Source organism: Gekko japonicus, unplaced genomic scaffold, assembly GCF_001447785.1.
Source record: "Gekko japonicus isolate JY-2015 unplaced genomic scaffold, Gekko_japonicus_V1.1 scaffold458, whole genome shotgun sequence".
Lineage (NCBI taxonomy): Eukaryota > Metazoa > Chordata > Lepidosauria > Squamata > Gekkonidae > Gekko > Gekko japonicus.
The window spans coordinates 557,889-583,056 of record NW_015176465.1 but is presented as its reverse complement, the minus strand read 5'-3'; the positions used below and the strand labels follow the sequence as shown (position 1 = coordinate 583,056).

Sequence of the window (25,168 nt, the reverse complement as noted above, 5' to 3'; positions counted from 1 at the left end):
GTGAAACGGAAGTGATTGTTTAACGCATTGATGTGCATAAAGTCCACAGCAAGTTAAATGAATGATTTGTGGCTCTTTTGTTCAGACTTAAACGACCTGTAAATGTATATTTGGGAGGCTGGGGAAGGGTGGACTACTTATTATTTCAGGTTTTGATACCAGGCACAGACTAAGGCTGTTGTCACAGGGCAGGGCTAGCATGGTCTGCCCCCCCCCCCTCAAATTTCTCCATTAGTTTTTAATGGAGATGTTAGATCAGACATCCCATCCTTAACCCACACTCACCCCATGAAGGACTGATCAGATGGCAGCTGCAGAGTGGGAGCTTTTCTTTATTATTTGTCCTTTGACCATGTGCATAAGCGCTCACAGGAAGTATCGCTTCAAACTCCTGGGATTGCAGGATGAGGCTGCTGGGATTTGTAGTGTGGCTGTGAGGGAAGTGTTTTTTAAACTGTGCTTTTGAAAAATTAAACGTTTCAAAAGTTTTGGGGGGGGGAGAGAATAGAGAAGCCTCATCCTGTGTCCTGTGTGCTGATGTTTTTATTTAAAAGTTTGGACACGCTCCCACAGCCTTTGGCCCGCTGACCTGTCACTCACAAGGTCCCTCCATCCATTGGTGGCTGCATTACCTGCATCCCGTCCACAGGCGCAGTACACGCCAAAAATCGAGTCAGAACAGAACTTCACTTCAGCAGAGAGGATGCCTCGCTCGGCCGGGGCCCTGCCTTCTAGCTTCCTCCTCCCCCGGCCCGGCGGCTCTTCATGGCTCCACACCGCTCAGGCTCGCCTTGACTGCCTGCTTCTCCAGCCCCCACAGGCTCTGGTGCTCCTGGAGGCGGGCCTGTCCCTCGCCGCCGTTTTCCTGCCACAGCCGCCGTCTTCCCACCACTGCTCCGTTGGCGTATGACGGCCTTGTGGACCCCAGTCGGCTTCTTCCCCTCCTGCTTCCCCTGGTCCACTGCCACTGGATCTGGGGGGGAGGGGGTGGCATGGCGGGGGGGCCCTGTGTGCGGCTGCAGAGGGACCTGTTTCTAGAGCTCATTGCTTTCCTTTTGCAACAGGCTTTGCTCCTAGTATGTGTGTGTATTTAAAAGTAATAAAAACATTGCACTTCCGTTTCTGAAACCCTTCTCGTAGAGCTTTTCTTTCCTACCAGGTTCGTAGGGCTTGTTCTCCTAGGTCTAGGGCTGCCAACCTCCAGGTGGGGCCTGGAGAGCTCCCAAAATTACAACGGACCTCCAGACCACAGAGATCAGTTTCCCTGGACATAATGGCGGCTTTGGAGGGTGGACTATATGATGTTCTATTTGTTAATGTACTTGTACTTTGAAATTATAGTGTTGGAATTATTAATAGAGAATAATCTGTTAGCTGTTTAAAAATTACGTTTTTTAAAGTAAAATATGCTGGCAAAACCCCTAAAACTTTGTGCATGCTCCAAAGCACATGCAGAGCACTCTGCACCCTGGGGTTGCCCCTTTCTCTTCAGTGGTGCAATGTAATTACAAGCAGAGGAAGGGGAGATGTTAAGGGGGGGGCACCTATGTGAACCTTCATTTGATACTAGTTTAATAAGTATAACCAGGGCTTTTTTCTCTGGAAAAAGAGTTGCTGGAACTCTCAAGAGGGAAATCAAGGAGAAGCACACGGGATTCTTTGAAACAATATTATTTTCATGCACTATGGACTTGCCTCGACTTTAAAGCAATTTCCAAACTTTAGACATGTCACCAGCTTCCTTGGTTCTTTAGCAGGTCCTGCTTTTCATGCCTAACACTGAATGATGAGCTTGAAGCAGCCATGTTTTAACATACTTTGTTGGATGAAAGACTGTTAAGGGAGGTCCAACAATTTTATAAACAATAAAGATGTTATGGTTTCGACTGACAAGGAGGACCTTTCTGGAGTGACAATCAGGTTCATCTGGGAGAATCCCCTTTCGCACTCACAGGTAAAGGTCCCCTTGCTCGAAAGCCAGTCGAGTCCGACTCTAGGGTTGCGGTGCTCATCTCCGTTTCAAAGCCGAAGAGCCAGCGCTGTCCGAAGACGTTTCCGTGGTCATGTGGCCGGCATGACTAAACACCAAGGTTCACGGAACGCTGTTCCCTTCCCACCGAAGTGGTACCTATTTATCTACTTGCAATTTCTTGCTTTCGAACTGCTAGGTTGGCAGGAGCTGGAACTGGAGATGGGAGCTCACTCCGTCATGCGGCACACCCGGGTCTCGAATTTTTTCAGGGTTTTTTCCGGGCCTTCACATCTCTAGGTAGAGCCTATGGAGGAAATGTCTGCTATGACATTATACCTGTCTGGGGTCCCTTCCCTCCTCAAACTCCACTCCCCCAGGCTGCACCTCTCAAACCTCCAGGAATTTCCCAACCTGGAGTTGGCAACCCTTTGCCAGGCCTGGCCTTGAGGAGTTCTCCATCAAAGGCCAAAATAGGGCTGGGAAGGGCCCTGCCCTCCTCCCACTGCCTTTTTACCGAAGCCTGGAATACAGTGGTTGCCTAGCAACAGCCAACCGAGGGAATCTGTTGCTTAAAGCTACAGGAGCTACTTTTTTTTTCATTTTTGGATATTTTTAAGCTACCCAGTGTTGTTGGTTTTTAGACTTCACATTTTCTGTTGTCATGTTTCCCTGTTAACGCCAGTGATGTTTTCTTCAATGCCGTAGACCCTCTCATGGAGGAAAGTTCTGCGAAGGTTCCCCGCGGATGTTGAAACTCTGTAACAATCAGAAGTGCCCGAAAAACAGCATTGGCTTCAGGGCGGCCCAGTGCGCAGAATTCAACAGCAGGCGCTTTAGAGGGTGGAATTACAAATGGAAACCTTACACGCAAGTGGAAGGTAAGCTTACATCTGTGGTTCAGTCCCTGATGTTTAGAACCATGAGCCCCTCTGCGTATACATCTCATAGATGTGTGTGCCTCCGATTGATACTCAAAGGGGTCAACAGAGCCTCCTCAGCAGGGCCCCCCAAGCAGCAGACAACTGTAATGCCTAGGGTGCAGTTGGGAGGGGGCTGGCACTTGAGTTGCCAACCGTCCAGGAGATGGTTGGAGAGCTCCCGGGATAACAGCTGGTCTCCAGGCAACAGAGTTCAGTTCATATGGATAAAATGGCCCCTTTAGAAGGGGGACTCTATGGCAGTATCATTATTGAAGTCCTTGACCCTCCCCAAACCCTGCCCTCTTGAAGCTGTTGGTGGTGAATTCCCTGTGCACATTGGAGCTTTATGGGCCATTGTCTAGTGGCGTAGAAGGGCTGTTGTACAAATGCTAAGGATCAAACTATATAGAGGAAGAAGAGGAGGAGGAGACTGGATTTATACCCCATGGCCCTTCCCTATCCAAAGGAGTCTCAAAGCGGCTTACAAACTCCTTTCCCTCCCCCTCCCCACAACAGGCACCCTGTGAGGCAGGCGGGGCTGAGAGGTCAGCTCTGAGAGAACTTACGACTGACCCAAGGTCACTCCGGCAGCTGCATGTGGAGAAGTGGGGAATCAAACCTGGTCCACAGCAAAGTTCCGTCTAAGCTGTGGGAGTCTTGTGAGCAAAAATCCTACTTTGTGAGCCCCTGGCATTAAAGTTGTCAGCGAGCAATTTGGCTACTGCATAAATTAGTTTGCTCTGGAGCTAAGGCAAAAATGTGTGAGCTGGAGGCTAAAAAACTGTGAGCTAGCTCACACTAACTCAGCTTAGAGGGAACAGTGTACCTTGACCCCTCTCTGCCTCTACCCTTCTTCAATTAAAATAGGTCACCCTTGGTAAGTGTGGGGGGGAACAGGACTGGTACCTATATCACAGAGCTGCTTTCCAAGTTTGTTGACTTGAGTTCGATTTTCTACCAACCACTGATGTCGATTTCCCCCCATCTGTTTTTCTGCTTATTCGATTGCTAATGTGATACAAGGGCTAAAGGAGAACCAGTTTCCACTTGACCATGAAGCTCACTGGGTGACCTTAGGTTGGTCACTGTCTGTCAGCCTAACCTACCTCGCAGGGTTGGTGTGTTGAGAAAATGGAGGGATTATATATGCTGACTGGAGCTCCTTTAAAGGAATGAGGGGAGTGGATTAAAAAAAATAAAAAAGAAAGAAATGGAAATCCCAGTTGTGCTATTATGATCCTTATTTATTATTTCTGTTAATTTAGTTTTCAGGCACCCTGCTGAGCACTTGGACTGATTCAAAATACTAGTGCTGCCCCCTCCCTGAAGCTTACAATCTAAATGGGTGCAGGAAGGAATTAATCTACAAGAACATCTACAATCAGACAGAGGAATTTCAGACAGACGATATAATCTGGAAGAGGAATGGTTCCCAAACGGTTTCTGGTGTGCCATTTCAGACAGAACCGTTTTAGAACCGGTTCCCTACCGGAATATATTTGTAATTTCACACACAAACGCTTCTGTCCCGTTTAGGAAACGGGGCTGAAGCATTTTACCTGTCAACCGCTTCCAAGTAGTCTTCAGTTTTAATGTTTGCTTTATGGCGCTATAACGCTATAACACAACAGCATTATATCAACCCCATTGGAATGCCTGGAGTGTTGTGTTATAGCACTATAGCGCTATAGCACTCTAAAGCGAACGTTCCCAAAAAAAAAAAACCCGAAGATCACCCGCATGGGTGAAAAACGGCAAGGAAAAAGCGGTGTAGCCTGAAATGGCAAACCGTTTCAGATCCAGCTCTTTACCAGAAGGGGAAAGCCATGTGTGAAATGGCAGCCCTATACCGGTTTACTCCACGACGGATCAAAAACGGCTTCAAAACAGGTTAAAAAGGGTAATGTGAAATTCCTCGCAGTCTCAAATCCCACTTATTTGAGTGAGAGAAATAAGAACACTCTTAAATTCTAAATTCTTCCATTTAAATTTGCCATATTCAGTGTGGATGCTTTGGGCTGAGTTATGCCTGTTGGAGTATTTCTTATCCCCCATTGAGAAGTATTTTACGATCCTCAAAACCCCCAAATTCCAGCAATCCACTATTTATTCATTGGTTCATTCCTTCCTTCTTTCATTCTGGGCCTCTTCCAGCCAAAGTGAACAACTTCTAAGCTACATTGATTTCAATGGTGAAACTAAGCAACTGCTTTAATCTCTCCCATTTTGCATCAGACCCTTATTTTATATCCTTCCTTTCCAGTATTCAGGGTGGAGTGGTCAGAGTGGTGGATTTGTACCTGGGAGACCCGGGTCTGAAACTGTACTGTGCCATGGAAGCTGCTGGGTGGCCTTGAGCCCGTCACACCCTCTCAGCCTGACCTACGTCACAGGGTTGTTGTGAGAAGGGGAGAATGCTGTAATCCACTTTTGGCCCCCATGGAGAAGAAAGGTAAAAGGTAAAGGTTTTCCTTGCTCGAAAGCCAGTCGAGTCCGACTCTAGGGTTGCGGTGCTCATCTCCGTTTCCAAGCCGAAGAGCCAGCGCTGTCCGAAGACGTCTCCGTGGTCATGTGGCTGGCATGACTAAACACCGAGGTGCACGGAACGCTGTTACCTTCCCACCGAAGTGGTACCTATTTATCTACTTGCAATTTCTTGCTTTCGAACGGCTAGGTTGGCAGGAGCTGGAACCAGAGATGGGAGCTCACTCCCTCATGCGGCACACTCGGGTCTCAAACTGCTGAACTACTGACCTTCCACAGCCTGCAGTTCAGCGTCTGAACCACTTGAGCCACTGCAGCTCCTTCTTGGAGAAGAAAAGCAGGGATTAAATGAAGTAAATAGTCAAGCACCAACTCAGTCTAAAATAATAACACAAATTATCAATAGCGATACATTTATCTGTCTCGATAAGTGTACAACTTTTGGTGAATCAAACAGCAGCAACAAAAAATTGAAGATCCCATAACTTCTCACTAACATTTCGGGTAGGAAAACTCCCTAACCCTTAATCTTCTAGTGGGAATATCATGGACAAAACTAAAGGGACGTTTCTGGTTCTGTTTGCATTTCAGACCAAGACTTGTGCAAGCTCTATTGCATCGCAGAGGGCTTCGACTTCTTCTTTTCTCTGTCCAACAAAGTCAAAGACGGGACACCGTGTTCCGAGGACAGCCATAACGTTTGTATAGACGGGATCTGTGAGGTAATAATCTAAGAAGATACTTTTGTTTTGCAATGAACGTGCGTGCCAGTTTTCTTCATTAGCCAAGTGGGGTGCATTTGTGCTTGTTTCTTGAGGGTGGTGTAATGTCAGGGTGGGACGAGATATTCAAAGAGAGGCGAAAGGAGCAGCCTGCTCAGGGCCAAACAGAGTAACACGGGGCTGCTTTGAGAAAGGGCAGGATTAAAGAAGCGCTTAAAAAATAGATAAACATGTAGGGCCAAGCTGCGTGCAATGGGAACAGCTGTTCATTGGCGAAGGCTTTCATGGCCGGAGTTCATTAGTTGTTGTAGATTTTCCGGGTTGTACGGCCATGGTCTTGGCCTTGTAGGACCTGACGTTTTGCCAGCAGCTGTGACTGGAAACTTCAGAGGTATAACACAGAAAGATGGAGTACTCTCTGTGTCAAGGTGAGAAGAAAAACGGTAGGCAGGTAATTCCGGAGTACATATAAATTACCTGCCTACCATTTTTCTTCTCACCTTGACACAGAGAGTACTCCCAGGCTAAAAACTGTTCGGGGGCAGGGCTCCCTCTGCTGGCCAGCGGGGCAGCAGCAGAGTGGGGGGCCCGAAATTGGGGGGGAAACCCACCCCCATCGGGGGTTAGAAACCCTGTCTGCAGCAGGAGATGCATGATCAGGATCCCCCATCAGCCAGAGAGGCCTCCTCATTGGCCACTCTTGTGGTGCTGAGGCTGGCTAATAATCCAGGATGACTGCTTGATGCTTCATCAGTGAGAGCTATGAAGAGGAGGTGTTCTCCTGTTTAGGGAGTCGATGCGCTCCAGCTAGGGGCGGTGGGCCGAGAGACTGCTTGGAGCTGTCATGCAGCCTGACTTGTGGAGGTTGGGAGCAGTGTTCCCTCTAAGCTGAGTTAGTGTGAGCTTGCTCACAGTTCTTTAGCCTTCGGCTCACACAGTTTTGTCTTAGCTCAGGAAGGAGGGCTCCAGAGCAAACTAATTTATGCAGTGGCCAAATCGCTCGCTCACAACTTCAATGCCGGTAGCTCACCAGGTAGAATTTTTGCTCACAAGACTCCACGGCTTAGAGGGAGCATTGGTTGGGAGTTCGGGGAAACTATGTGAAGGTGACACATGTTGGTGGTGCACTTCATTTCTATGGAGGTATGATAGGGATCTAATATTACGACTAAGGAGCACATTTGCCTTCACTGTGCTGTTCATATATTTGTGAATGAATCAAACTTGACAAAGATCTTGCAAGCCTTCAGTGTTCCAAAAGAAAACAGAACTGTATAGTTGTGCCCCTGGAACTTCTCACCACTTGAAGAAGGGTGGTGGTGACTGGGTAACAATGCAAATAGGACTATCCATTATTTCCCCTAGGTCATTGAGCAGTGCCCCTTTCTGATTTTAATTGTTCCATTTTTAATCCACCTTCTAGAAGGACTTTAGTAGCACAGAGAGGCAGATGGACACTTTGTGGAGAAATGCAAAATGTTTGGGTTAGGAAGAGAGAGACTACGCGAATTCAACAAGACTCCAGGGAATTCAAGATAGTTTCATGTCGAGAACTTAGCATTTCCCTGGGGATACAGTTTATCATAGCTCATCTAAAGAATGGGAAAGTTTGACGGTTTTCCTTTACCTTTTTTAAAAGATGAAGTCATCGCTGTTCTCTAAATGTAGAGCAAGCAGATGGTTATGTGGTCCGTATATTGCAGATGGTCGGCTGTGATTATGTCTTAGGCTCTGGCGCAGTGGAAGACGCTTGCGGAGTGTGCAGAGGAGATAATTCGAGTTGCAGAATCTATAAAGGGCAGCACACGAAATACCATCCCCCAAATCGTAAGTGGTTTAGAACACTTAAAAGTTCCTTCTTCTTTGTTTTTTGAGCCCCCGGAGGGGATTTTTTATTGATTTTTTATCACTACAAATAACTACAACAGAAAAAAGGGGGAGGGGAACTACACATACAGGAGAAAGTAAAGTACCCACTACTATCTCAAAACCCAAGAGAGGAGATCCTCCAACTAGCTTTAATACATCAAATCTTCTCATCGTTATTCTTTTTATGAACCGTGTCAAACCTTTAAAACCTTTTACCCTCAAAGTTTACATTTAACTGCCCAATAACAGTCCCCCCAGTCATCCCCAAGAACCAAAGTTCTCAAAGGCACCAATCAGAGTCCTTCAGCCTTTACTTCTTCTTTTCCCTTCTCTTTCGTAACTTGTAGGGACTTTTCGGGGCCGCTGCCCCCTGCTCAGACAAAGAGTCCTCGCCAGAAGAACCAGTTTCCAGCTCGCCACTGGACCTACTGTCCTTTTCTTTTTTCTCATCCTCTGGCCTTCCCAGCTGTTCCTTTAAGAATTCTTGAGCTTTCAGAAAATAGTCGATCTTTTCCTTCTTCTCTTCAATCTTATTTATTTTTATTTTATTTATTTATTTTAAGCATTTTTACCCCGCCCTCCCCGCACGCGGGCTCAATCTTAAATGTTACGCCTTCTGGAAATAGCCATTTATATCCAATTGAATTTGTTTGGAGAAAAAGCACAAGTTCTTTATATTTCTTTCTGCGTTGTCTTACTTCAAATGGAATATCCTTTAGCATTCTAACAGCATTCTCCTCTGTAGTACATTGAGCAGTCTGTGGATTTAGAAGGATGGCAAGAGAAAGGTCTACAAAATCATGCATGGTGGAGAGAAAGTAATAAGGAGAAAACTTTTCTCCCTCAGCCATAGGACTAGAACTCAGGGTCAGCCTATGAAAGCTATGGCTGGTAGTCAGTTCAAGACTGACTACTTCACACAATGACTGATGAAGGAAGCTCTGACTCTCTGAAACATATACCCTTGAACATCTTCTTGGTCTTTAAGGTGCTACTGGACTTTAACTGTTCTACTTCACACAATGGGTAGTTTCTTGGTGGAACTCACTACCAAGAAGAAGAAGAAGAAGAGGAAAAAGAGGAAGAGGAGGAGGAGGAGGAGGTGGTGGTGGTGGTTGGATTTATACCCCGCCCTTCACTACCCAAAGGTGTCTCAGAGCGGCTCACAAACTCCTTTCCCTTCCCCTCCCAAAAACAAACCACCCTGTGAGGTGGGTGGGGCTGAGAGAACTCTGACACAAACGGCTCTTTTTCAAGGACAGCTGTGCCAGAGCTTGTGACTGACCCAAGGTCCAATCAGCAGGTGCAAGTGGAGGAGTGGGGAATCAAACCCGGTTCTCCCAGATTAGAGTCCGCACACGTAACCACTACACCAAACTGGCTCTAAACTGAGATGTGGGGACGGATGGCCATGGGCTTAGATGGGGCTTAGATGGCTTCAAAAGGGGGGGTTAGACAGATTTTTATAGGTCTGTGGCTGTTTGCCGTGATAGCTGAATTGGGATCTCAGTGGCCCAAGGAATTAGCCCCTGATGCAGGGGAGATGTCCTCAGGAAAGGGCTGCTGCGAGTGCTATCCGGCATGTTCTGAGAAACTACAAAGTACCAAGAGTTTTGTTTGTTTGTTTTGCTGTCAAGATGCAGCTGATTTATGGCAAAAAAAAAAACCCCAACGTTTTCAAGGCAAGAGATATTCAGAGGTTCCGTTCACACGGAGCATTTGCCATGCTAAAGATATGGATGATAGGTGAATTTTCCGGGCACAATCACACCGCAACATCTGGGAAGCGTAGTGCACCCGTGGCTAACCCGTGGCTTCTTGCCGAAGACATGGAATAAAAAACTAGTACATACGATGTTTGAACATTCCTTGGCATTGCCCTTCTTTGGGATTGGAATGTATACTGGCCTTTTCCAATCCTGTGGCCACTGTTGTGTTTTCCAAATTTGCTGGCAAATTGAGTGCAGCACTTTAGCAGCAGCATCTTTTAAGACTTTGAATAGCTCAGCTGGGATACCATCACCTCCACTAGCTTTGTTGTTAGTGATGCTTTCTAAGGCCCATTTAACTTCACATTCCAGGATGTCTGGCTCGAGGTCAGTGATTATACCGTCGTGGTTAGACAGTGTCATAGATGCAACGAACATGAAATTGAGCAAACTTCAGAGGACGGCGGAAGACAGGAGGGCCTGGCGGGATCTGGTCCATGGGGTCGCGAAGAGTCGGACTCGACTGTACGACTGAACAACAACAACATACGATGTGCTAGTTTCCGGAAAACGCGGGGCAAGGGCGGGTGTCTGATCGCGTTTCCGCTGGAATCCCATGGCATCCGGCGCCCGCCCATGTCCCTTCGCAAACCGGATGTTTGTGTTTTTTTTAAGTCTCCACAGGATGCGCACATATGCCCACTGGCACATGCGCACACTGTGGTGAGGGAAAAAAATTCCTGTTTGCCATGGAAGCGGTGCCTAGCGATTGCCAGTGTGATCATGCCGCGCCGCTTCTTTGCCGCACTGCAGGATAGCCGTGTGATCGGCACCTAATGGCATACCCACGGGACCTCCACGGGACATGTGATCAGGCTGCCGTACGTTACTTTGCTCCGGGGCAAACAGCCACGCTTCCCTCCCGCATTTTCCGGCCCGTGTGACCGGGACTAGAGATGCGTTTTCATGGCCTGCCTCTGCGTAGCCACCCTGGACTTCCTTGGTGGCCCCCCATCCAAGTACTAACCAGGGCCAACCCCGCTTAGCTCCCAAGGTCTGGTGAGACCGGGCAAAACCAACTGGCTATTCGTAGAGTCTCCAGTTCAAATCTGCTGTCTGCAATATGGGAATAACTGGCCTACCCTATAGATTACGACCCAAACCTTATCTGTTGAAGAAAAAAAAAAGTCCTGCCTAAGAAGAAAGTTATGCCTAACCAGTCAGAGCTTTAAAACAAGTAAAGTAGATAAGAAATTATTAGCCATTATTAGAAATGGGGTAGTGGGCTACTGATCCAACACAGTTTTCAGTTTCATCAGAAAGCTTTAGTGTCTTTATACAAAGAATTAAAATCCTGGGTTGTCATGGGAATGTCATTTTTCCATTAGAGGTGTTCCAAACTTGAGTGAATTGAGAGAATCCCCAAAAGACACATTTTGCTTATATGTATTAGAGGATATTGTCACCTTGCTTATTTAATATATATGCAGAGTACATCATGCGAAATGCTGGCCTGGATGAATCACAAGTGGGAATTAAGATTGCTGGGAAAAAGATCAACAACCTCAGATATGCAGACGATACCACTCTAATGGCAGAAAGTGAAGAGGACCTTAAGAGCCTCTTGCTCAGGGTAAAAGAGGAGAGCGCAAAAGTGGGCTTGAAGCTCAACATCAAAAAAACTAAGATCATGGAATCCGGCCCCATCACTCCTTGGCAAATAGAAGGGGAAGTCGTGGAAGTAGTGACAGACGTCACGTTCCTGGGATCCCAGATCACCGCAGACTGTGACAGCAGCCACGAAATTAAAAGATGCCTTCTCCTTGGGAGGAAAGCGATGGCGAACCTCAACAGCATGATAAAAAGTAGAGACATCACCCTGCCAACAAACGTCCGCATGGTCAAAGCAATGGTATTCCCAGTAGTCATGTATGGCTGCGAGAGTTGGACTATAAGGAAGGCCGAGCGCCGAAGAATAGATTCTTTTGAACTATGGACAAGACTCTTGAGAGTCCCTTGGACTGCAAGAAGATCAAATCAGTCAATCCTAAAAGAAATCAACCCTGACTGTTCCCTGGAAGGCCAGATAATGAAACTGAAGCTCAAATACTTTGGCCACCAAATGAGAAGGGAGCACTCACTGGAGAAGACCCTGATGCTGGGAAAGATTGAAGGTCAAAGAAGACGGGGACGGCAAAGGATGAGATGGTTAGACAGTGTCATAGATGCAACGAACATGAAATTGAGCCAACTTCAGAGGACGGCGGAAGACAGGAGGGCCTGGTGGGAGCTGGTCCATGGGGTCGCGAAGAGTCGGACTTGACTGTGCGACTGAACAACAACAATTAGAGGATAAAGTGGTTTGCTAGAGACTTTTAGCCTCTCTTCCCTGAAAATACATTTGCTCTGGGAATGTCAGCATGCGGGACTTTTCTTCGGAGGCCTATCCCACTCGGCCCTGTGATCGTGGAGGTGATTCGAATAAAAAATTGGCAATAGAGACCCATTTTCTCCCAATGCGTTCACACCCGTTCCTGCCTTCCATTCCCACACCCCTGCAGAGTCAGTAAAGGGGGAAGGAAGAAGAGCCTCTTACACAGCTGTAAAGAGTTGGAGGAACAGGAGCCGAGGGAGAGAGAAGGAAAATTCTCAGACAAGGAAAAACTGAGAACTTCCGTGCTGGAAAACTAATGTCTGAGGTGTGTGGGCGTCTGATGACAGAACTCAAGGAGGGGACTGCAGAGATGAAGACAAAGGACAGAGGGAAATCTGTGACCCTCGGGGTTACACAGATGATGAGGGAAAGGACGAAGATTGATGTCGCCCAACATTCATATAGGGAGAAGAAACATCATTTCCTGGAGGTTCACTAAAGTGTTTTAAGGTGTAATAGGCAAAGGGTGTTCCTTTTGTCTCTCAGTGCTTAATGTTTACAAATGTAACATTTGGTGTTTCAGAGGATTTATAACATTGAAATTTGTGTGGGACTGTGTGTGTGGTCCTTCCCGCCCCCACCTACCCCATACTTCTCATTTCACATGCCCATTCGACCCGTAATAATAGTTCAGCATTATCGACTTCCAACACCAGCTACCGTGGGTATGAGTACGCTCTTAAACTCATTCTCAGGAACCTGATTAAGCCCTAGTAAGATGTAAGCAGTGTTCCCTCTAAGCTGAGTTAGTGTGAGCTAGCTCAAAGTTTTTTAGCCTCCAGCTCACACATTTTTGCCTTAGCTCAGGAAGGATGGCTCCAGAGCAAACTAATGTATGCAGTAGCCAAATCACCTGCTCAGAACTTGAATGCCATTAGCTCACAAAGTAGAATGTTTGCTCACAGGACTTAGAGGAAACATTGGATGTAAGTAAGAGGTAATCAAGTGATGAGAACCGTAGTAAATTAAGAACAAACAACGGCAAGACTATGGTCGGCTCTGCCAGAGTCCAGAGAAATTCTGCAGGCCAACTGGATTCAAGTCCAGGAGCATCAAAGAGACTAACAAGATTGTAGTGGTACAAGAAGAAAAAGAAGAAGAAGAGTTTGGACTTATGCCCCGCCCTTCACTTGGAGTCTCAGAGCACCTTACAATCTCCTTCCCTTCCTCTCCTCGCAACAGACACCCTGTGAGGTAGGTGGGGCTGAGAGAGCTCTTTCGAGGACTGCTCTTGAGAGAACAGCTGTGCGAGAACTTGTGACTGACTGAAGGTCACACCAGCAGCTGTATGTGGAGGAGTGGGGAATCAAACCCAGTTTTCCAAACTAAAGTCTGCCACTCTAAGTCAGCCCTAGGGAGGTCCACTGTTCTGAACTTGTGAATGAACGTGAGTTCAGCAATCTGTGTTGTGCTCTCCCCTTGAGGCTCCTCTGTTTGAGGACTGCCACTCTTAGGGCAGCGGTGGAATGACCTGGAAGATTAAAATGTTCTCCCACTGGTTTTGTTTGTTTTTTCCTAATGTCAGATTTATGTCCATTTATTATTCTTTTGAGTAGGCACTGACCTGTTTGTCCAGTATAGAGAGTTGGGAGGGCATTGGTGACATTTGATGGTATATATAACACTGGAAGAATGAACCTGAGATGGTATGGCTGCTGCTGTTAGGTCCAGTGATTGTGTCGTCAGAGTGGATATGGGGACAGAGTTGGCATCCTGGTTTGTTGCAGGCCCTGGCCCCAGTAAGCTTGCCAAGTCCCCCCGGGGGGCGGGGAAACCCCTGCCCAAAGGCCCGTTACCCACCGCTGGTGGATCGGGCCCCGGGGGGAACCCCACCCCCAAAGCACGTGACGTGCCCAGCGTCACCACGTCACCCAGAAGCGACGCAGTTGCGTCGGGCGCGTTGGGGGCGGGCAACGGTCATTCGAGGGAAAACTCTATGGTTTTCCCTCAGATGATTATGGCCCCGCCCCTGGCATGCCCGACGTGGTTGCGTCACTTCCGGGCAATGTGCACGTCAGGGTGGAGTTCCCCCCGGGGCCCGATCCGCCGCCGGCGGAGAACGGGCCTCTGGGGCGGGGGTTTCCCCGCCCACCAGGGGGACATGGCAAGCCTACAAGGCCCTAAAAGGTGGGGGGGACCCACAGACAAGGCAGAGGCCTCTGTCTGTTCAGTTTGGGAGGCAGTCTGTGGGCCTGTGTGCAGAGTCAATATAACTTTGTCAATTAACCAAAAGAAACTGACCCAAACAAAATGGCCTGATGAGGACAGCATATGCCGTGGAAGAGACAGGATCTCTTGAGGGTCACTCAAGGGAAGGACAAGGGAAGGAGGGAACAGTCGACTCCAAGTGATGGGAATATCCCAAATCTTGGAGACAGACAGGAATTTTGAGGAGTCGAGTGGAATTTTAAGCCTTGGGCGGGTTCTGCAGAGGATGTGGTATAAATCTTTTAAATAAATCCGTTTCTGAATTCCTTGCAGAGCCACACCTTGCAGCCCTCCTCAGTGATCAGAAAACTCTCCCTGCCTCAGTTCAGGATTTGCTTTCTCAGACAATAATGGGGGGGGGAGTAAGTCCCCTGCAACTTTCAGCGAGGGCTCTCTTCCCAGCCTGAACCTCCTCTTGTGGCCTGGCCTGCTCCAAGTGCTCCCCGCAATTAACCCTAGTTTTTATTCAAATCCTTTTGCCTTTGCTGAGCAGAGTGGAAGGAATCACAGACCGGTAGTCATGTATGGCTGCGAGAGTTGGACCAGAAGAAAGGCCGAGCGCCGAAGAATAGATTCTTTTGAACGATGGTGCTGGAGAAGACTCTTGAGAGTCCCTTGGACTGCAAGGAGATCAAATCAGTCAATCCTAAAAGAAATCAACCCTGACTGTTCCCTGGAAGGCCAGATACTGAAACTGAAGCTCAAATACTTTGGCCACCCAATGAGAAGGGAGCACTCACTGGAGAAGACCCTGATGCTGGGAAAAATTGAAGGTCAAAGAGGATGGGGACGGCAAAGGATGAGATGGTTAGGCAGTGTCATAGATGCAATGAACATGAAGTTGAGCCAACTTCAGAGGACGGCGGAAGACCGGAAGGCCTGGCGGGATCTGGTCCGTGGGGTCGCAAAGAGTCGGACTCGACTGTGCGACTGAACAACAACAAAGTTTTAATTTTGTGCAGGTTTGAAGATTCTCCCTTGTTCAGTCTGTGCCCCAAAAGTAGCCAAAACACAGATTTATGGGAAAGGAAACGATGCTTGACTTGTAAGCTGGAGTAATTTTATTTCAAACCAAGTAATTCTGAGTGTCGGTAAAATCTTTAGCCCTGGCAAAGATTTTGAACAGTACATTTCATTCTTTTTCACCCAGAATACAATACCCTGGTCACCATCCCTGCTGGAGCACGAAGCATTCACGTTTATGAAATGACCCTCTCCAATTCCTACATTGCTGTCCGCAGTTCCAGCAAAAAATACCACCTCAACGGCTACTGGACAGTGGACTGGCCAGGGAGATACAAGTTTGCTGGAACCGTGTTTGACTACCGGAGGTCACACAATCAACTGGAAACATTAAGGTCGCCTGGACCCACAAATGAAAGTGTGGTCATAGAGGTATGTCACTGTTGCAGTGGAGAAGCAGTTTGCACACCTTTAACCTATGACACTGCTAAGCCAATTTTGAAGCCTCCCCTCTAGGCCAGTGGTACTCACTCAGCAGTAGGGATGGACATGAACCGGCTCACGAACGAACGTTTGTATTGAATTTTGGTCAGTTTGTGGTTCGCAAAGTGATGTTCATGAACTGAAGAGCTGCCACAAACTTCTATGAATTTTAAGGCAGTTTGTGGCGGTTCATGGTGGTTTAAAGCAAAAGTTTAAATGACTCCGAGCCACAAAAACGCAGTTTCTGCCCATCCCTTCTCAGCAGCTCTGCAGTTTAAACAGGGTTGCCATACTTTAAGGTGTATGGCTTATGGGTTTTTTAACTTGATGATGATGATGATGATTCTTCCATTTACAGAAATGTTCTAGTGCGCTGGTTCTCTCCCCCCCCCTTTTTGGGGGGGCGGGATCACAGACCCCTTTGAGAATCTGATGAAAGCTACAGATCCATTCTCCCCAGAAAAATGCATATAAACATGCACAATATTTTGCGTACAATTGATGTTAGTTGATGGTTGCTTCCTGGAAAAGATTGAAATAAAACGATATCATGCAAACAAAACAAAAAAAAGTAAAATTTTAACTCTGCTCAAAAGGAAATTTCAATGAGAAGGTTTGCTGCCGTTTGGTCTGAATAAGAAGGTGAAATTGTGGAGTGGTCTTTGACAAAACAATGTGCACATTGGATCTTTCACATCCGATCAATTTTAACTTTTTGTTTTCCTAGCAACAAGTGCTGAAAACCCTGACTCACAAAGGTATGTAGTAGCCAACAAAATAAGGGTTCTCAACTCTCTCTTTGCCAGACAAGGGTGGATTTGTGTCAAATTTTTACCTTAAAATTCAGCATGACCCAGTGTAAGCCAGGACAGATGTCCATAATTTTAATGGCAGGGTACACTCTCTTTAATTCCTACTAATAGGAAACTATTCTAGACATCGTAACATGGAAAGGATGACAATTGTACATTACCTAATGAATATCCTGTGCTGCCCTACACTTGTTTGGAGTGAAAAAACACCTTAACATAATTTGACATTAAAAAGAAAACGAATTTTCAAAGTAACGTGGAGGGAATTAACGCAAAAAATCTTTTTGTGCCCAGTTCATAGACTCCCTGAAGCCCATCTGTGAACATCCTAGGGGTCCATGGATCACAGGTTAAGAACCTTTGTTCCAGTAGATCCAGACCTACATCCTGGTTGATTATGAACAAAATGAGAACAATTACCACAGTTGATCAGATTACACAGCTGTGTGGCCAAAGATTCCTCAGCGAAGCAACCAGAATATTAAGGAATGTGAATATTCATTTGGTAACCCGTTCAGCTAAGTCGAATGGGCTTCTTTTAAAGAGAATATTAGGTGCCAGCCTCATTAAACAGAAAGACTAGTGTAAAAATGACGCTAAAACAAAAACTTCTTGCTAGTTGGTACCGCTTCCTTGAGGTTATCTTTCCTCTATCTCTTGTGTGGTGCCACAGTGCTAAATCCGTTGTAGTGGCAAATGCCGTTTTAACACCAGCTAAGTCAGTTGGATATACAGTGTACTTCTGTGATTCGAGGAACTGTTTCAGCACAAAGGGTTCTCCTGACTAGTCATACCCAGAATCCTAAATAGGCAGAGCCATGACATAAGAAGATATTTAAAAGAGGAAACGCGCAAAGAGAAAAAGACTTTACGCTAGCTGGTCTCAACTATTTACTACTCTTGCTTCTAAATACAGGGCTTGGTATTTAAACCTGCTGCATCTTCAGCGGCTTCCAGGGCGCTTAAGGGGAGCGACAGGGTAATTGGCCTGCAAATAGCTTGCAATTGGATCCTTGTAGCCACTGTGCCAACCCAGGGGCCTCATGTGATAGTGGAAGAGGGTTTCAGCACCATTTTGCCTTTGCTTTGTGCAGAGCCCTGCGCCAAAGCCTGGTGCTGGTTTAGTGAAATCCAGAGCCAACTTCTGTTGAGAGGAGGGTAAAGCCCAAGCAGATCCTGTGATCTGAAGAACAGAATCCCTTAGTAAGCAAGACTGACTGGAACGATTGTATAGGGGATTCGGAGTTCCAGCTGACATGTTGGTGTCTCTTGGTTTAAGGTGACTTCTTTGCTTGTCTTTGCTTGTCTGGAGAGACTTCCTGCAGACCCTTCCTTTGGCCAGAAACCCTGCCTGATTACCCCTCCAAGCCACCAACTCAAAACTCACTAAAGTCCAGTACGGATGACCCCCTTGTTCATTGACTCGCCACGCAGGGAAGGAAAATGGGTGTGACTGGGCTGGCCCCGCCCCCTGCCTCCCCGTGACAGCCAGGTCAACAGCAGCATGTGACCAAACAGAGGAAGTTGGTTGCGTACACACTGCCTCCCTGTGATCAACAGTGGCCCATTCTGCATCTAGCATTCGCTTTGCTGCTTGACCAATCCCACGTTGGAACAGTGTTAAGTCGTTCGCTTAACAAAGAAGTCGGAGAGTGATTCAGCAAAGATTCAGCTTTATTCATCAACTCAAACACAACTCCAACACGGATCAACATTAGTCAGAACAGCTTTTGCATTAAAGCTGTTGCCTTTTTAAACTCTCCTGGCTAATATAGCCACGCCTTTACTGTACATTATCAACCAATGAGATTGTCTTCATAAGGACCAATCATCGACGTTCCCGCTCAGGGAGCTTGCTGATTGCGATTGGTCAGTTCTTCCTGGGCTAGCCATGCGATTGGTGCATTAGGATCCTAGCCCAGGACAAAGCTTAACATTGCTTTTCTATGAGGTGATTCGCATACATGTTTAGGCATTCAATGACAGCTATTGAATATACTACAAACAGAACCCCCCCTCTACATTGCATGCCACTTTCACTTTCTTTGGTTGTCGGATTTTAGGGCAGCCTCCACACTGCAGGCCGGTTTCACTTCCTTTGATCTCAAAGTTTTATGGCACTGTCTACATAGATTTATGGCCGTTTTATGGCCATTCAGGGGTGACTCTGCAGTCAGTACGACATTAGCCTGGGGCATTTGAATGTGGTTTTGAGCCGCATCTTTTTCTGTTCCAGTGTGGGTTTGGTCAAACAACGGAGTGAATGCTAGATGCAGAATGGGCCTGTGTGACGACCCCTTAACTGGAGCGGTCTGGTTTTACTTTAAATGTGTTCTTTATGTTTGGTTCTACTGGGTATATCCGGCTGCCATCAGGAAATTTAAGGCTTTCCAAACCTTTATACTATAATATTTCTATCACTGGGTAGGTAGGTCGGGTTAAGAGCTTTCGAGGTACCAATGTGGTCCTGGGAAGAATTTCTTTCAGAGCTGGTATCTTAATAAAAGTAGATTTATTGATATAATTCATAAATAACAGGATAGAACTCTGTATCTAGGAATGGGTAAATACTAAACAATTCCAACTGGGTTTTCACACACTTTTCTCTCACACTGTCAGGGATTTTGGCATGTAACTTTGTAACACTTTTTTCCTTAGGCCATATATGTTTACTGTTTCTTTTTATCCTGTCACTCAGACTTTTTTATAACTTTTCTTCTTCTCTGAACAACATCAACAGACAGCTTAACTGTTTTCACACATAACTGCTTCTCACTTCTTTCATACATCGAGCTTAACTGAACTCCTGCTTCTCTCACAGAACTCAGAACTTTCTCACTTAACAACTGTCCTCATCAACTGTCACCCTTCAGCTGTCAAAACCCCTAACTGTCACTCCTGAAAGACATATCCATTCATCCACTCAGAAACACTTTCTAAAACCCCTCCCCGCTCTCTGTCAATCACCAATCACACCACACTTGTCTCTTCAAACACTCTAGACTAATCTAACATGCAACCAAACTTTTAAAGAGACACACACACATAAACAAGGAATCATTACAGCCTGCATTTGTGTCTAGTAGCAGCTTAGAGACCGACAAGATTTCCAGGGTATAAGCTTCCAAGAGTCAAAGCTCCCTTCATCTGACACCCGTTCTGAATGCAGCATCACCAATCGTGGGGAGGGGGATGAACACACAGCCACTTCCTCCCCACCGTGGCACTCTGCAAGCAACCGGACAGTTGGGTGGAAGCAGGGGGTGTGCCCAGCGCACCCCTACCTACTTGCACTTCCCGCGTGGGGGATCGGCGTGCAGGGAAGGTCATCCATGCCGGGTTTAAGGACACACATCCAGGCAGCAGTCCATCCTTGCCCCGGTGCGTCACAGCTGTTGTCATGCAACCATCACTTTATCCCTGAAGGGACAGGACAGACGTGCCTTTTGTGCCACCTCCTGTGGGCCAGATGAGTAAGGCAGAACCTGGCCTGCTGTTGTGTAGCAATAAAGGTGTTGCACTGGAATGGCGGTTACAAGTAGGTGACCTCTCGACCCTTGCCAGGTACAGGATGTGACTTCAGAATGTTGGCACCTGTGGAGTAAAAGTACACGGACGCAATGGAACGGCCCAATACCCAGCTGTGTAATTTTGAGATCCATTGCCATTTTTCTTTTTTAGTGTCAGGTATGTAAATCTAGGAGCTGCGGTGGCTCAAGTGGTTAAGACGCTGAACTGCAGGCTGTGGAAGGTCGGTAGTTCAGCAGTTCGAGACCCAGGTGAGCCGCATGACGGAGTGAGCTCCCGTCTCTAGTTCCAGCTCCTGCCAACCTAGCAGTTCGAAAGCAAGAAATTGCAAGTAGATAAATAGGTACCACTTTGGTGGGAAGGTAACAGTGTTCCGTGCGCCTTGATGTTTAGTCATGCCGGCCACATGACCACAGAAACGTCTTCGGACAGCGCTGGCTCTTCGGCTTTGAAACGGAGATGAGCACCGCAACCCTAGAGTCGGATTCGACTGGCTTTCGAGCAAGGGAACCTTTACCTTTACTATGTAAATCTCACTGGATCGCAGTCCTTAAACTCTGGAATAGCCCCCAAGTTTAAGACTGTAGCCTCATTTAGGAAAGGGTTCCGTAGAAAAGGACTGGTGTAATTCTAGCCATAATGGAAATTCTGCAACTGTTTCGCCCCAAGTTTACCTTGAATTTCCCATCAGACTAAATCTGTGCAATTCTCTCTCCTCACCAGCCTTGGGAGGTGGAGAGGGAAAGCGAGAAGGCCTGTGTGTAGTGTCACTGTAACAGAAAGGGTGCTTAACGTGGACTAAGGACTGTAACTCACCTTGGCCTACCTTGCAAGGGTGTTGAGAGTATAAACAAAGCTGAGCTTCTGGCAGAAAGAGTGGGATACCAAACACAATACAGAAATAAGACCTGTATTTTCTTAAAGTTCACATAGATGTTTTGCCTCAGACAGACCTTCCAAATTCACCTCAGCTTTTGCTGTAGCCTTGCCAACTGATTTAATACGCATACTTTTCCCCCAGAGATTCCTCCTTCAGGGAAATTTGTGTTCTAAGCCTTGTGTCAAATATTTGTCAAGTATTCAGAATATGCTGATAGACATAACCACCTGGTTTCCTTTCTTAGCTTCTCTCTCAAGGTAAAAACCCAGGAATTGCTTGGGAATATTCCCTTCCTAAGGCAGAAAACGAAAAGACGACCACACTGAAGCATAACTATACCTGGGCTGTCACCCATTCCGAATGCTCAGTCTCGTGTGGAGGAGGTAATGTATCTCGGAAATGTTCAAAAATATAGTTTTATTGCAGACCGCAGACTCTTTCCTGTCCAGGAATAGCCTTCCCTTGGCAAGTTTTGACTTCGCTCAGGAAGGAGGGCTCCAGAGCAGACTAATCTGTGCAGCGGCCAAATCACTCGCTCACGAATTTCATGCCAGGAGCTCACAAAGTAGGATTTTTGCTCACAAGACTCCACAGCTTAGAGGGAACGTTGATGTCAGTGCACCAGCATGATGCAGCGGGGGCTTCATTCCACCACCACCACCACCCCCTTTTCCTTCCTGAGCAAAGAGACAGGATGCCAGGGCGTCTCCTGCTGTACTGTGAGGCCTGGCATCCTAAAGATGGGGAAGGAAGAGCTTTTGGATGAACCATGATTTGCGGGGAGGGGTCATGGATTTAGAGGCTGCAGGCCAGACCGGACCCTGGTCCACCAGATGCCCACCCTTCCGGTAAGGCGGACACACAAATCCTCAGATACACGCTCTATCAGACTGAGATGCTCTTCACTAAACTCTCTCATGTTTTGGAGAAGACACAACTCCCTAAAGCTTGATTTGAGACAAAGAGCAACTTGTAAGATGCCCAAATCTGACCCTGAGTTGCCTCCCATGTTTGCTGGTTCTTGCAGCACTTCTGTCGCCTGGCTTGAAAGGCTGAAACCCTGGCCAAGAATCGAAAAGGAATGAGGTGACGTCATGAGGCAGGGAAAGGCCCACGTGGCCGTGATCCTTCAGGGTCCTCCTCTCGGCAGCTGTCCTACAAATCCTCTTTGCCTTTGATCTTAAAGTTGCTGTGCTTGTCAAACCGGAACGGTATTTTTAAATGATCCCTTTAAAAAAAAAATACACACCTTTTCCTTTCATCTTTTTTTTTGCTTTTGATTTATATCTGTATGTGTTCACCTGGACAACTAGGATTAGTTACCTGTGGGCTTTTTTCAATTAGGCATTACAGCGCCTGAAACAAAATACTAGGCTGCTGTCATGATCCTGGGAATCCCAGGTGGTTTCTAATCTGGGGGGGGGGAAGCACTGAGGAGAGGAGGTGGGGAGGGTAAGGGAGAAGGGGGCTGGCTGACACATAGCCCCCCCCCCGCTGGCATTTCAGGTGCACGTTTATACTGTTGAATATGAAAAAGCCCATGAGGAAAGGGGGTTCCTCCAAGAGAAAGTTGTAAGGGGCAGGGGGTTAAACACACATACTTTGCTGCAGGAGTCATTTCGTAGAAAAAGAGCTAGGGGAACTCATTAGCATAACTCATTAGTATATGCCACACACCCTGACATCCGGGGCCCGGCGCTGGACCTGCAAGACCGCCGGGAGTGCGAGGAAGCCCCGCCAAGGCCCTCCCTGGCCCCAGGCAGGCAGGGGTGGGGAGAGGCGGGGAGGAAGCAACTTACCCTCCCTCTTCTCCTGCCTCCTCCTGGCTGAATGAGGGCCGGAAGCGGGGCGGCCGGAAGCAGGGGGCGGGGCTTCATCGTGTGCCCCGCCCCCCGCACCTCACCCCGGGGAACGGCGATCCCCCGCGTTCCCCCCCGAAATGACCTCTGCTTTGCTTCCATTTTTGCAGTCAAAGCTCTGTTGGGTGCCAATTGTTTAGTTCTGGCCTAAGTTTCCATGCATTCTTCCTTCATTATGGGCAGCAATCAATTGTTGAGGGGAGGGGTTCTGTTTCATTTCATTGAGCTCTTCTCATGCCAATAGAACCTGAGTTCTGCCATGCAGTGACACCCCCCACCACCACCACAATAAACATACATTAATTAATCCCTAGCCTTCGGGACGATTCGTAGGTGACAGAGATTAAAAAGTTTACAAGTGGGGTCATCTAAGTTCCTTTCCACACTTGGATCTCATCCCTGGTTTGATCAGAGTCCAACTCGGGACACAAGACCTTGCATTGATCCCTGGTTGTCACAGCGTCCGCTTATCCCGGGACAAGTGTGGGGCGAAACTGGGGTGGCCTCAGTGTAATGTGGAAACAAAAAAATACTCCGAGATAATTACAAGGGTGAACTGGAGTACAGTGTGGAATGTAAGTTCGGGGACAGGGTGGAGCCAGGATTGAAGGTCTAGTGCGGAAAGGACCTAAAAAAACCAAACCATTCATTCGGCCTCCTGGTTTAATTCCAGGAGTTGGTCACCTGGCAGCTGGCAGCCCTTCACAGTGGTCATTTAACCTGAGACAAGAGCATGGATGGCTCGTTTGGCCAGGCTACCTGGGGCCAAACCCCATCGGTCTCCGTCTCTGCCAGAAGGCTCCTTGAGGGGCATCAGAGGGTGGGGGCCGCCCAGAGTTGCCCTGCCCCGTCAGGGGTTTTCTCTGGCTAGAGTTGCCGTCCTTCCGGTGGGGCCCGGACACCTCCCAGATTACAGTGGATTTCCAGACTACAGAGATCAGTTCCCCTGGGTGAAATTTGAGGGTGGACTGTTACGATGTTATACCCTGCTGAAGTCCCTCTCGTCCCCAAACTCTGCCCTCCCTACGCTCCACCCCCAAATCTCTGGGGATTTCCTAGCCCAGAGCTGGCAACCCTGTCCCTGGGTCTTCCTCATACCAACCCCAAACCTCATCTGACACAAATCACAGGACTTTCCCAACCCTTGCAGGAAGTGTTCTAGGCCAGCAGAGCTTGGGGGGGGGGGAGGCTAGGGCTGTTTCACCTACCACTGAGCCACTTGCGTGGGCCCTGTCAGGCGAATCGGTAAAGGGAGGGTCAGGGTCTGTTCAGTCCAATGGGCCATATGGAGGCTCTCCTTTTACAGGTTGGATTAGGGTTGCCAAGTCCCCTCATCGCTCCAGTGTAGAAATTTGAGGGGGAATTCCAGGAGGGGGCAGGGGGCAGGGATGCCCCCAAGCCCCCTGCTCCCGGCGAAGAATTACTTGGCAACCCTATGGGTAGGACAGGTATGTTCCTGCTGTACCACCATAAATGATTCTATATACTCAAAGCCCTGCCTGAAGTTAGCAAAGGGGAGGCCCCTTCAGTCAATGTTTCTGGATGCCAGGTGGCACAGTCTTGTGAGGGATCATTGCAAATGACCACTGCGCAAGTCTTTGTGCAAACCAAACATTTTGTGTGCATGCCTAGGATATAAGGTCTCTCTTGGGGGTCTTGCTGTAGTTCTTCATCTTCCTAAATTAACAGATGAGCCGGTACCTCCAGGGCTGACAGCTATGGGCTGGGAAATGCCTAGAGATTTGGGACAGAGCCTGGGGAGAGCAGAGTTTGAGGGGGGGGGGGAGACTCAGCTTTAATATAAATATTTGTACAGCATTAAGTGGATAAATGAATAAATAAGTTATTTCCTTACTGCTTTTATATTTCCCATTTCCACCCATTCTATTTTTTATTCTTCTGTTATGGAGTTTTATCCCACTCAGGAGTGGGGATTGATTAAAAAAAAGGTTCATGGAAACTAAAAGTATTGTGAAATCAAGGCATTAAATGCTGAAACACACGGCTGAGTGTAGAATCATCAGTCTCTTCAATGATCACTCGGTACTCGTCTTCCGTTTGCCCCCGTTCTAGTCTGCTCCCTTAAGTTCAACCTGGAGAATTTCCCAGATGTGCCATTTGTTGCGGTTTTTAGTCCATGCCTCCCCTCATAGGCGTAATCTTCGTGGGGGCGGCGGGGCGTTAGCCCCCGCCGAAATTTTCAGGAAGGTGCTCAGCCTCCACCCCTTTCCCCCTAGCAAAGCAATGCCCCGGGCCCAGCCCCAGCCCCCCCCCCCCCGGGAAATTGGAAAGTCTACACCCCTGCCCCGCACAGTAAGTTTCTGG

The 25,168-nt window shown here is 47.6% G+C and overlaps 1 protein-coding gene across 1 annotated transcript in view; it reads left to right on the top strand.

Annotated features, from left to right (window-relative positions):
- ADAMTS16 (ADAM metallopeptidase with thrombospondin type 1 motif 16) overlaps positions 1-25,168 on the top strand; it is a 121,224-nt gene that overhangs the window by 80,487 nt on the left and 15,569 nt on the right. The window contains exons 14-18 of the mRNA XM_015427082.1: positions 2,678-2,850; positions 5,968-6,098; positions 7,802-7,925; positions 15,469-15,713; positions 21,229-21,367. Of these exons, the coding sequence (XP_015282568.1) occupies positions 2,678-2,850; positions 5,968-6,098; positions 7,802-7,925; positions 15,469-15,713; positions 21,229-21,367 (812 nt within the window). The remainder of the gene's footprint in view (positions 1-2,677; positions 2,851-5,967; positions 6,099-7,801; positions 7,926-15,468; positions 15,714-21,228; positions 21,368-25,168) is intronic.